Source organism: Neophocaena asiaeorientalis, unplaced genomic scaffold (genome assembly GCF_003031525.2).
Source record: "Neophocaena asiaeorientalis asiaeorientalis breed wild unplaced genomic scaffold, Neophocaena_asiaeorientalis_V1.1 scaffold433, whole genome shotgun sequence".
In the NCBI taxonomy this organism is placed as follows: Eukaryota; Metazoa; Chordata; class Mammalia; order Artiodactyla; family Phocoenidae; genus Neophocaena; species Neophocaena asiaeorientalis.
In genome coordinates this window covers 1,546,311-1,559,692 of record NW_020175040.1, presented here as the reverse complement: position 1 = coordinate 1,559,692, position 13,382 = coordinate 1,546,311, and the positions used below count along the sequence as shown (strand labels likewise).

Genomic DNA, 13,382 nt, shown 5'->3' with positions numbered 1-13,382 from the left:
AAACTCAACACCAGGAGACCCAGCTTAACAGAGTCAGATGGCAAAGACAGTGCCCCGTGCTATGAGTGGATCCACTCCAGTGTACACGCTAGCAAACTGGTAACCGTTACGACACTCCAGCCTAGACTTAAAGGGAAAATAAACCCTGGAAAACTTGTCTATCAACAATACTCTCCAGCCTTACCACCCATGGAAGATTTATCTAAGAAAGAGCTATTTATGTAATTGTGAACGAAAGGAAACTATGGCTCAGAAAAGCAAAGAGCCTGCCTCAGATGACTCCTGGTACCCAGCAGATGTTAGGAAAAGATCCCTTGTTTAGCCCCCAATTTTATGTTCTAGGCCAATGCAAAGAATGTACACACTTCATTGGCGGGTGGTACAGATAGGAGATAAATGCGTTAACATCTATTTTAATAATTATTATTACTTCAACAAGTCAAACATTTTATTTTATTTTAATTTAATTTATTTTTTTGGCCGCACTGCATGGCTTATGGGATTCTTAGTTCCCCGACCAGAGATCGAATCCAGGCCCTCAGCAGTAGAAGCACGGAGTCCTAACCACTGGATCGCCAGGGAATTCCTCCAAACATGTACTTTAGAAAAGTATTTTAAGGGACTTCCCTGGTGGTGCAGTGGTTGGGACTCCGAGCTCCCAGTGCAGGGGGCCCAGGTTCCATCCCTGATCAGGGAACTAGATCTCACACACATGCCACAACTGAGAGTTTGCATGCCACAACTAAGAAGCCCATATGCTGCAACTAAGGAGCCCGCCTGCCACAACTAAGACCTGGGGCAACCAAATAAATTTAAATAAATCAATAAATATTAAAAAGAAAGGGTATTTTAAGATCTTTTAAATTCAGATGCATTTTATGATGAATGGCATCTCTGCACTATCACAGTTTAATTGGCAATAATTGGCAGCACTTTATTTTTCTTAACAATGTATAAAATAGTGGTACAAAATCTTAGATCAGATGAAATAGGAATTTAAGGTGAATTAGCAAAAACTAGAACTATTATATCCCATGAAAGCATCATTTCAGACAGAACGCTTAGGACAACAGGGCTAAAACAGGTAATCCAGTTTGTGCAGTGCTGCATTCTTTTCAGCAAAAAATCATAAAATTACTTCTGAAGACACTCAGATCTGGCAAAAACTGTGAAAATGTTACACTAGTCAGTTCTGCTAACGTTTTTTACTTTATTAAATATCTTTTAAAATATTTATTTGGCTGCGTTGTGTCTTAGTTGCCGCACACAGGATCTGTGTTGCCTTGTGCGGGATCCTCGCTGCAGCACGTGAACTCTTAGTTGCGGCATGCATGTGGGACCTAGTTCCCTGACCAGGTATCGAACCCAGGCCCCCTGCATTGGGAGCATAGAGTCTTAGCCACTGGACCACCAGCGAGGTCCCATAATGCTTGTTTCTAAAATGAAAATCTGTTCCAATGTGATTGATCTATTATTTTTTTAGAACATAATGCAAATTTTGCCTTTGCTTATATACGGTTTTGTCTGTGAGAAACACAAAGTGAACACAGAAAACTGCACCCTGCTGAACTGAGCCTTGTAAGAGTACACAAAACGCACACATCTCAAACACTGACGGCTACCTTGGCTCACTGCATATTATCCTCTGAAGTGCTCTGCTCTTACTTTGCATTTGTAAACTTTTCTCTATATTAAAAAAACTATTTGTTCAACATCTGAAACACGTCTAAGCTTCCTGGCTCAAACACGCTAAGCAGTGCATGCAACCAGAAAACTTGTAAGTCTTGACGAGAAGCTTGAAATAATAATAAAGCGCCTTGAAAGCAGGAAGAGAACATGCGACATCTCCTGAGCGACAGACATAAAGGATCCACAACAGTAACAGGGCTGGGAAAAAAGGAACATCCACGGCTGGAACAATTGCAAGAAGTGTTATAAAGTCAATACCAGCCAGGTCTGAAGGAATAGAAGCAATGGCAAGATTTAGTATATGGACTGAAAGCCGAACAGTTAAAAAACTGGAAGCTTTCTCACAAAGAGAATGCCCTCTCTATACACAAAGACCACAAAAACACCACAGAGGTGGCTCCTCTTAGCGCTAGTAATGGCTGTCTTGGTGGCCTCAAACACTGCTGCAATTTCCAGAGCTCTCAGCTGTTGGGAGAAGACATGAGCACAGATGAAGATGCTGCTAAGGAATTTCCACTAGTGATACTGAGGTTAATTGGAGGAGGCCATACATTGCACCAAAATGTTCAGTTTTGATTAAATACGTATCTATTATAAAGGCACGCCTCGAAGGAACAACGTTTCAAAGGCAGAAGAACGTGCCCCAGGATTTAAGACTACACAGCAACACAAGCTGCAACTCTTCCGACGCGCACTTCCACAAGTCAGTTTCAGGTCTTTCTAAGGTAAAATGCCATATTTATTGTAATATCTATGTACTTCTTAACCACTGAATGCATGGAACGATAGTACTGTTTTTACTAGCCTCCTATTTTCTTTTTGTTTGACTGTGTCACTGACGAAATGTTTAAGTGTAGTCCCCTCAGTCCCACGTTCCTGTAAGTCCTGTGGTTCTCATAGTGCAATTCTGCATACTGTGGTGACTGTTAGGAACGCACGTCATGTTACAGCCAAACTGACTGTATTTTGTGAAGCAACTGTCTCAGTTTCCTACTCTCTAAATCTGTGCGTACAGAAGCTGCCTATCTAAAAGCAAAGAGGACAAACCCTGCCCTGAATCCTTTTGGACCCAGGCATGAGAAGTGTGACTTGCCGGTGGTGGATGTCATTCAAGCCTTTGCAGGAATCCACTGTGATGATGGTGTAAGAATACAGGCAGTCTCCTCCCTCCGGGGGCTCCCAGCAGTCAAAGAGCCCGGCCATTGTCAGCGGCCTCCAGTTGTCCCAGACTTTCTCCCAGTCCTCAGGGCCATCTGCAGCACCCATGCTCTCTGACTGGAAGCAAAATCCATGGTAGATTAGATACTCAGCAGCCGCCCTCCCCCCTGCAGGTTGGGTACTATTACAGACTTGAAAGCACGGCAATCATTTTAGAAGTAATTCAGCCCATGCCTTTAGCATGGGTCCTCTTGATCCACTGTCGCGGAAGGAAAGAGGCTTGGTGGCAGATACGCACTGAAGCAATAGATTTATGGCTCCTTAATGCTTTCACAACGCAGTTTAACACCTTCAGTGGATATTCCGGCCTTCCATGATCTGGATCATGATTCCGGCTTTCAATTACAATGTTAACTTGAATTAGGCCCAGCTATTTCTAAATGATGATGCTCTCATGCAATTTCATGCCCCTGTATCTCGCAGAAGCAATTTTCCTCTGCCCCAAAGGTCTTTCCTTCCCTTTTTCATCATGCCAACTCCTACTTGCCAATTAAGATTCAGTTCAAGGCCTAGAATACAGAAAGCTGGAAAGTGTCACCTCTACCGTAACAAAAAAAAAGGTAGAGGGCTTCCCTGGTGGCGCAGTGGTTGAGAGTCCACCTGCCGACGCAGGGGATATGGGTTCGTGCCCCGGTCCGGGAGGATCCCACGTGCCGCGGAGTGGCTGGGCCCATGAGCCATGGCCACTGAGCCTGCGCGTCCGGTAAAAAAAAAAAAAAAAAAAAAAAAGAAAAGGTAGAGAATCTAAATAACTGTAACTTAAACTCATCAGGGAACTGAGGTCACAGGGCAACCAATTAGCCTGAACTTTATGGAAAGACAGGGTCATCCAAGAGAAGATGAGACACCAGTACTGGCTTCCCAGTGGTAACATAAGGAAAACAAGGCCTCCTTCATACAGCAGGTAAGAATTCAGATAAAATTATCAACAAATTGCTCGATGCAGAGTGTGGGCTAGCCTGAGGGCACAGAACCCCTGGGGGCTGCAGACATCAGGGAAGTTTGCCTCAGCTTGCAGACCACCCTCCACAGGTGCCCACGAGAGAGACTGGGGGCAGGAGACTGGAGAAAGCTTCTTTGCCAATGCGTGCTAGACGAGGGGAGCTGTTTTGCCTCAGGGATGGTGAGAAGCCTTACCTGGTCACTTCTCCTCTAAGGAACAAAAAGCTTAAGGGGCCAGGGTAAAAGTGATAAATCCTATCGCTCCTAAGATACAGGTAAAGACCTCCTGAGGCTGGAAAAGGGCAAAAGAAAAAACCCTCTACGCCCCTGGAGAAGCAGGATCACTGAGAAAGCCTGAGCCTGAGAGCCGGGGACACAGTTCTGCTTCAGCCTGAGACTGAACCAAGGCCACGGAGAGCTCTCTCCACCTCCCTGTACACCAGCTGACAAGCAACAGCAGTCTACTTCTGGGGGAGGGGCAAGAGCATGGAGAGATCCTCTCGAAGGCACAGGCTCAAAGGGAAGTAACAAGAGCTGCAGGGAGCAGGGCTATTGAGAAAAACCCTCTGGAAAACCAACCCTTACCCTGAACACAAGGTGACAGCAGAGAAATATTTAAAGCCTGTGATGCACAACAAAACCAAACCCAGTTCAGCTCCGGACAAGATCAACTCAACCTCGGACATTAACGGCCCAATAAAAGAATAAACAGGGACTTCCCTGCTGGCGTAGTTTAACAATCCGCCTGCCATTGCAGGCAACGTGGGTTCCATCCCTGGTCCGGGAAGATCCCACATACAGCAGACCAACTAAGCCCGTGTGCCACAACTACTGAGCCCGCGCGCCACAACTACTGAAGCCCACGCGCCCAGAGCCCGTGCTCCGCAACGAGAAGCCACCGCGATGAGAAGCCCACGCACCGCAAGGAAGAGCAGCCGCCGCTCGCCACAACTAGAGAAAGCCCGCGCGCAGCAACAAAGACTGAATACAGCCAAAAAACAAAAGAAAAAGAAAACATATCCATTTCCAGACATAAATATTATTTATCTCAGTCTCTGTCCTATCTACTATGTCTGGCAATCAATAAAAAAATTATAAGACATACAAAAAGCCAAAAATGAACTGCCAAGATATATACAAATCAACAGGACCAGACTCAAGAGATTACATTTCCCAAATGCTGAACTATCAGACAGGAATTTAAGTGTAATAACTATATATATATATATATTAGCTATATATATTACATATATATATAATAGCTCTTATAGAAAAGGTAGACAACAAGCATGAACAGGCAGATAAGCAATTTCAGTGAAATAAGAAAGAAGAGTGAACTTAAAAACAGGTCAATAATCACTCAAACTGAAACACAAAGAAAAAAGAATGAAATATACAGAAGAGAACATCCAAAAACTATGGGACAATATCAAACTAACACATATATAATTAGAATGTCAGAAAGAGAAGAGAAAATGGGGCAGAAGAAATAGTTGAATAGATAATGGCTGAGAATTTTCAAAAAAACAGGAAAGACATCAACCCAAAAATCCAAGAAGCTCAGAGAACATACCAAACACACAAAGACATAGACACAGATACACACTGCTGCTGATACCTTTTCTGTTTTGATTTGGGGGAAGTAGATGAAGTAGGGCTGCGTCTTGTTTGTTCCCTGACATCGCTGCCACTCATAGAAACCATCTGCTAAAACAACACAGCGCCTTCCCTTTCCCAGAGGCACCTGAGGGAAAACATGAGCAAGATATGGTCTTAGTGACAGAAACATGTTTCACAGACTTAAAAATCTCAGATCTGCCAATGTGTGACCTCAGAGCAGTTAATTCCTCTGTATGTCACATTTCTTATGTATAAAGTCACACTTACACAGAGGCTGAAGAGATTAAATAATGTACGTAGCAGGAAACAGGCACTGTGGTAGCTAGTCTCCAAAGCTGGCCCCACAGAGAACCACGCCTACCAATACTCACATGCTATGTAGTCCCCTCCCTCAGTGATGTCAGGCTGGCTCTGTATGACCAATAGAACGCAGCAGAAGTGACGCTGTCATGATTTCCAAGGCAAGGTCACAAAGCCCTGCAGCTCCTGCCCTGCTCTCTTGGATGGTGAACTCTGGGTAAGCCAGATGCCATGTGAGGTGCCTGACCACCTCGACACCCCCTAGCAGGCACATGGAAAGGCCTCCAGTTGTTCTACTCATCCCAGCTGACGTGTCACACAGGTGGGTTAAGAAGCCACCTGGGACATGCAGCTGTCATCTGATTAGAACTACATGAGAACCTCTGGTTGAGTAAAAACTGTCTAGTTGAGCCCAGGCAGCCCATGGTTTATTATGAGAAATAATAAACTGTTGTCTTGGCATGCTCTGTCACACAGTAATAAACAGAACAACACGCTACATTAATAACTGGGAACACACTTTGGAACTATTTCTCAGGTATATAAGGCACTAATAGTTCTGTTAGATAAAATAACGAATATGTGCCTTTTCCCTAGACCAGCTACCTACCTTAAAGGACCGTTTCTCCATCATGGTATCACTACGACAGTTGCTAGTGTTGAACTGCAGCTTGGAAGGATCAGCTTCTTTAAACCAAGACGGGACCAAGCCCCACCGCATGGGGGCAATGACACGCTCAGATGAGTCTGCGCCCTGCCACGAAAAAGGTTAAGATCCAGTGAGGAGATCATAATGAAATTTAGAAAACCTAACTCAGTACATGCATTACATTACTACTAGTCTCAAAATACAAAGAGGATTGTTAGTAGGGAAAGATTCTACTTGAAAACAATTTTAGTGATGTATCATGATGTGAGTAATTTGAGTTCTCTAGCAATCATATTTATCAGGATGTATGACATTCTGCTTGGGTAGGATGGGGGATACAAAGAGGTTTAATTTCTGTAAACTTTTAATTAGTGCCTACTGCAGGACAGACATAGTACTAGGCCCTGCACTCCACATGGCCCCAGCTCTCAAGAAGCACACGTTACAGGCAACCATCATGTAAAAAGGTACACGCTATGATTAAAGGATACATAGGGTAGTACGGGGGCACATGAAAGGTGCTTAACTTCAAAGGGCTTGCACTATAACTTGTGAGGCCGCACAGACATTAAAAATGTGAAGTAATAAGATACTATAGGCTAAGGGCCATATAAGTGGTACAAGGAGTGTCAAAAAAGTTCAGTGGAGAGTGCTCTGTGAGCGATGGAATGGAGAAGTATGATCAGCTCCTTGGAAGGGGCAGGAGGGGAAGGAATAGGGTGAGGTGGGTCTTGGATTGGTCCCACAAGAGGTACAGGAATCAGACAGAGAAGAGATGGGAGGAAAGACCAGGTATGAAATTAGGGGCCGTGTCAAGAATGTGCAGGAAGTGGTTTTGTGCGGCCAAGTTATAGCAAGCCTGAGGATGCTATTTTTAGGAAGGCCTGCTTACAGGACTGGCCCTCAGTTAGGATCTGAGAACTTGGACTGTGAGTGTTTCCACCTTCCCCTAACTGATAAGGATGGTACACTATGCCTGCTTTGTGCAAAAAATGAGGTTTATGCCGAGCACCTGCTTTCCTTCTAGGAGTCTAGCATTTTGGTACTTGCTAGGCAGAGAGTGCCTACATGACCAGCCCCCAACAAAAACCTTGGGCCTAAGTTTCTAATGGGTTTCCCTGGGCAGAAACAGTGCACAAAGTTACCGCATTTTTCACTGCTAGAGAGGAAACATGCTTGGTGTGTCCCCTCACAGGAAGGAGAGACTATAAGGAAGCTTGTGCATAAATGTCTCCAGATTTCTACGTGTTTCTTTTCCCTTGCTGATTCTACTGTGTGTGCTTTCACTGTAATAAACCTTAGCCACGTCGTGTGCCGGGTCCTTCGGACGCATCTCCAAATGCGGGGGTAGTCTTGGGGCCTCACCCTCAACACGTGGCTGTTAAACGCTTTTGGGGTAACTGGCCCCTTGAGAATTTGATGAAATCTACAGATTAAAATGTGCGCACACATACACACACACACGCACACGCTATTCTCACGGTGTACTACACTGAGCTGGAAGACACCAGTGAGCACACAGTGCATTTTAGGTTCTACTAGGGTGGTACAGTAGGTCTGGTGACAGTAGTGAGAATAAAAGACATTCAAAAGATAGAAAGAAAAAAAAAAAAAAGAAATTGTGGTGTCAAATGGACAAAGAAAACAGGGATGATTAAGGTTTCAAGCCCAGAAGCCTGAAATAATGATGGTGCTATTGGACAAAAGAGAAAAGTCCGAAAAGAGGTTTGATGTGGGGAAATATCACACACTGAATTTCAGATAACAGCGGGAAGTCTGTGGCAGCTTGGAAAAACGGTCCCGAAGTCTTCGACGCTTCTCCTATCAAGAGCTGTGTGGGGGACCTACGTGCCCTTTTCTTGAATCTGGACGGGCCTGTGACCTGCTTCTATCCAACAGAATGTGGCACGAGTGATACTGCATGATTTCTAAGGCTAAGTCAGAAAAGGTTTTTCAGCTTCCTCCTTGTTTGCTGAGACACTGCCTTCGCTGCCCTGAGCTGCCATATAAGAAATCCAGCTACCTTGGTGAAAAAGCCCAGGCTTTGTGGAGAGGCCACATGTAGGGGCTTTGGTCAAAAGCCCCAGTTCAGAGCCAACATCAACTGCCAGATAAGACAGTGAACATGCCTCTAGATCAGATGTTGGTAAACTTTTCTCTAAAAGGCTAAATATTAAGTACTGTAGGCTTTACAGTCTTTGTTATAAACGCTATTATAGGGACAGAGCAGCCACAGACAACAGATAAATGGATGTTGCTCTGTCCCATAAAGTTTCATTTACAAAAATGATCAGAGGGCCCTAGTTTTCTGTCTCCTGCTCTAGATGATTCTAGCCCCAATACCTTCTCAGCTGAGGCCCCAGACTCCAGGGAAGAGACAAACCATACCTGCAATGCCCTGTCCTAATTCCTCACTGGTGAACATAATATAAAGGTTGTTCTGAGTTAGTTCTAGAATAAAATCCACAGACAGAGGTTTACTATGTCCAACAAGCATGTGGAATTAAAGCTTAGGAGAGAGGCAGCATGGTATAGAGAATGGGTCAGCAAACTTTTTCTGTAATGGACCAGACAGTAAATATTTTTGGCTTTCTGAGTCCACACAGTCTCTGCTGCAACTCAACTCTGCCACTGTTGGTAGTGTGAAAGCAGCCAAAGAACAAGTGAGCATGGCTGTATTCTAATAAAACTTTATTTATAAAAACAGGCAGTGAGCCAAATTTGGTCTGAGGACCATGGTTTGCCAACCTCTGGTATAAAGGAAAGAACATGGCCTTTGTAAGAAGACCCTGGTTCAAAAGTCCCTTCTCCGCTACTTATGAGGTTAGATGTGTGGCATGGAATAGGCACACTAATTGTAGTTTAATACTTTTTGAGGTTATGATGAAAAAGAAACAGCAAAATCTTCTATACAAAGGTGACTGGTAAAGCCATTAGGATAAAGTTTCTTAGAGAGCAAATCACTCACAGGATCAAACCTGGGGGTACAAAAACAAAAAGGAGAAATGAGGAAAAAGTACAGTCCAACAAAAAGTTCCTAGAGAGATAAAAGCAGAATGAAAAAAGCTGAAAGGATGGAATTCCAAGAGGGGAATCGTCAGGAGTAGTGTCTTAGAAGGGCTTCCCTTTTTTATCCTCTTAAATTTATTTGGCTGCACCGGGTCTTAGTTGCAGCACGTGGGATCTTTAGTTGCGGCATGCGGGATCTAGTTCCCTGACCAGGGATCGAACCCAGGACCCTTGCACTGGAATCGCGGAGTCTTAACCACTGGGTCACCAAGAAAGTCCCGGGCTTCCCTTCTGTTTAAAGCTAATTCCTCCACTGTGCTCTTCACAGGATCCTGTCCCACTTCTTTCAAAATCTTGCCTGTATTAGTTAATCCCCTTGCCATACACACACACACACACACACACACACACACACACACACACACACACACAAAACACAGAACCATTCTTGTTATACATGGCAGGTAGGTTGTACAAAGTTGCCATGACACTGAAGTAGGGAACACTGAACTGCAGCTCTTAGGGGAAACACCATTTGGTTGCCAGGAACCTATAGTGAGAACATCTTCATCAACTGATCAATATACAACCTTGTCTTCTGTGTGTTTTTGTTTAACATATTTATTATTATATGTTAAACTTTATTTAACATATATTGTTGGTTCATTAACGTTGAATTCATGACCAGCAGCCACAGTAACTCAAGCCTGAACGAAGCATCTCTAACACATGTATTTTCTCTGTAAGGCATATTACGCCCTTCTTGCATTTACGAATTCTAGCCTGCACTTTACCACTATGCTTGGGGACAATTTTAAACACTAAGATCACCAACAAAAGGCATAGAAATGCAAAAAACATGGCAATAAACAGATCTCAAAAAAGACACTTGTTTACAGTATAAAAAGTGAAACAAGAAAGTAGAACTTCATCTTACTTGATCTCAGTTAGGAATACGTATTTGGGTAACTTGAATATTTCACCACTCTGTATGTCCACGAATGGCTACAAAAGCATCACGAGTATTATTTTAGGGGTGACAAAGTAGGCAAGTAGGCAAATTTACCAACAGAATCTACAAAGAATGAGGGTCAATTGTATGTATATATACATATATACATATATGTGTTTGTTTCCTTCTCCTTAAAGACAGAAGCAGCCTTTAAAACCAATAAATGAGCTCGCAGGATAACTAAGGAAAAGGTGGCCCTGGAAGAAATGGTAGGGTAGAGAATGAAGGAAGAGAAAGAATGTGTGAAAACACAGAACTTTTGTAAATCCTCTTTCCCTTCCGGAATCAAATGTGTCAAATGTGCCTTCCAAGCAGAAGGGCCCCCTGTACAAACCATAAATGAAAATAAGAGATAACATTATCTCACAGCCAACTAAACAATCTCGCATCAGAAACTTACAAGACAAAGCTCTAAATCTGACGTTCTGGACATGGGGCAATTCTGACACTGCCCGCCCCCACCATCTTCACTTCACCAAGCCCGGGGGTGAGGGCTGGCCCACTGGCATCCAGTGGGTATATCGAATGTGTATCTGGCAATGTCAGGAGGCGTTTTTGGTTATGATGACCTAGGGAAAACTGGCATCTACTGCGTAGAGGCCAGTGACGCAGCTAAACATTCTACAACTCACAGGTCAGCTTCCCACAACAATTATCCCACTTAAAATGTCAATAGTGCCGAGGCTGAGAAATCATGCTCGTAAAAATTCCACTGATCACCTTTAACCTGAGTGTGTTCAATGGACAATTGTAAACCAAACCCAAATACAGGGCTGCCCCATACTGGGAGCAACGAATAGAAAGCGGCTTCTAAGCCAAAATACTGCAAATATTGCTCAATATTAGTCATCGTTTCCTCTACCCTCTTGGACTTGTAACCTGAACAGCTGGTAGCACTGGGGGTCGATAAATGAAAGAGGAAGTAATGTGCAAGTCAGTGGCTTCCAATGCAAATGTTACAATCTATACACATGCGCTGACATTGATGATACGGATTAGTGATCTGAAATAGTTCTATTTTCGCTTCACAATTTACTATTTGCATTTTCAGATAAATGAAACCTCAAATATTTATCAAAGTTAGGAAACCCCTAGCAATCTTTATAAAATTTATTAGAGATGTGGAGTCAAAACATTCCATCAGCAAACTGACACCACTGACAGAAGAGGAGGGCTATGCTGTGCTTAGGGGCTCCACCTTCCCCGTTCCTAGTTCCAGGAAGTATCCACTGGAGTGGGAACAGTGGACTGGACCTCGGTACCAGCTCTTCCCTCACTGACTGGGTAACCCAGGACCACTCACAATCTTTCTACACTTCTGTCTTTACATCTGTTAAAGTTTTCTTCCAGCTAACATTCATTCTATAATTTTAATGACGTGGTACAAAGAGAACCGAGGCTAAAAAATAAGAAACCTCAAACAGTTAATCCTTCTTTCTCTTCAAATTATTCCTCCCTCTGAAACATTTTATTTTTTCCTTTTCCAGTCAAGGGTTCCCCATGATATTGTTTTTACTTTGATTTGCCTCTCCTTAAAAAAAGTTCTTTTAGTTTCAACAAGTATGCATCCACTAAAAATGGCTCAAGAATAAACTATTTCATGTAAATGGCTTCATTCAACCAAAAAGATCAAAGGCGTCTGGTATTTTTTTTTTTCAAAATAATCTGATCCCCATAACGGAAAAATGAATCTTTTTTGACTACCATATTATCACAACAGTTCTGAAGAGTATTTAGCAGGGTAGTATAATCAATTGCATCAAGTGACTTAAGCATTATGGATCAGATAGAATAAAAATCCAGGATGGAAACAATCAGGATTTTAAAAAACATATCAAGGATATTTAACATATTTAAGACATGGAAAAACTACTGATTTCTGGAATGAAGCTTTTTTTTTTTGCGGTACGCGGGCCTCTCACTGCTGTGGCCTCTCCCGTTGCGGAGCACAGGCTCCGGACGCGCAGGCTCAGCGGCCATGGCTCACGGGCCCAGCCGCTCCGCGGCACGTGGGATCCTCCCGGACCGGGGCACGAACCCGCGTCCCCCGCATCGGCAGGCGGACCCGCAACCACGGCGCCACCAGGGAGGCCCTGGAATGAAGCATTTTTATTACACTTCAGGTATGCATGCATACGGGCACATCCTCCCTCCCTTTCAGGAGATAAAGCCAAGAACCAAAACATGATTATAAGTTATCGGCCACTCCAACACTACCGAAGTAGATTCCGCAAAGATAAAGAATGCAGTTAAACTTCAGAACACCAAACCAAATACCTCTGTTCCTAGCTTTAGTAAAAGACAAACATAAGAAGACTGAAAACGCAATCAGAAAGAATAGAAACTTAAACGTTCAAGAAACGTCAGAGGTGTTTTTAGACTCGCTAGTCTTAATCCTGCCCTAAGCCCAGAGATTCTGACTTCGCTTATGGACTCATAAGGGGCATGGAAATCCTTTTTTTTTTTTTTAAAGATATTGAAAAGTCCCTGATGATCAGTGAGGTGTGAAAGACGCTACCTTAAAGTGTTTTCAAATGCATATGAACCGGGCAGGCACCAGGGTGGGCGCGCCTCTTGCAGAGCAGCACTCAGCTGGGGCCCCAGGAACAGTGACCCGTCCCGGAGGCCTCAGCACAGGCGCAGCGGCGGGCGCAGGGCAGGTCAGCGCTCACCTTCTCCACGTGCAGCCGGGACAGGAGCACCGGGCTGCTGGACTGCGGGCTCTTGTTGTACGACGGGCAGTACCGGTCCGGGTCCCTCCACTCTGGGAGCCGCCGCTGGCCCTGCCGGTCCCGGTAGGCGCAGGCCCGGGTGAGGACCTCCTTGGACAGGTGGCAGGACGTCCGCCCGCACATCCTCGGCGCTGCGAACACCGCGGTCCTGGACGCGAGGACGGGGTTCGAGCGCCTCACACGCGGGTCTCGGGCCTCCGCCCCCAGGGTC

The 13,382-nt window shown here is 44.3% G+C and overlaps 1 protein-coding gene across 1 annotated transcript in view; it reads right to left on the bottom strand.

The window, feature by feature from the left end:
* HMCES (5-hydroxymethylcytosine binding, ES cell specific) overlaps nucleotides 1-13,376 on the bottom strand; it is a 15,794-nt gene extending 2,418 nt beyond the window's left edge. The window contains exons 1-4 of the mRNA XM_024763401.1: nucleotides 13,112-13,376; nucleotides 6,380-6,523; nucleotides 5,468-5,593; nucleotides 2,783-2,964 (exon numbers count right to left, since the gene is read on the bottom strand). Coding sequence (XP_024619169.1) covers nucleotides 2,783-2,964; nucleotides 5,468-5,593; nucleotides 6,380-6,523; nucleotides 13,112-13,294 — 635 coding nt within the window. The 5' untranslated portion in view covers nucleotides 13,295-13,376. The remainder of the gene's footprint in view (nucleotides 1-2,782; nucleotides 2,965-5,467; nucleotides 5,594-6,379; nucleotides 6,524-13,111) is intronic.
* Nucleotides 13,377-13,382: the final 6 nt, after the last annotated feature.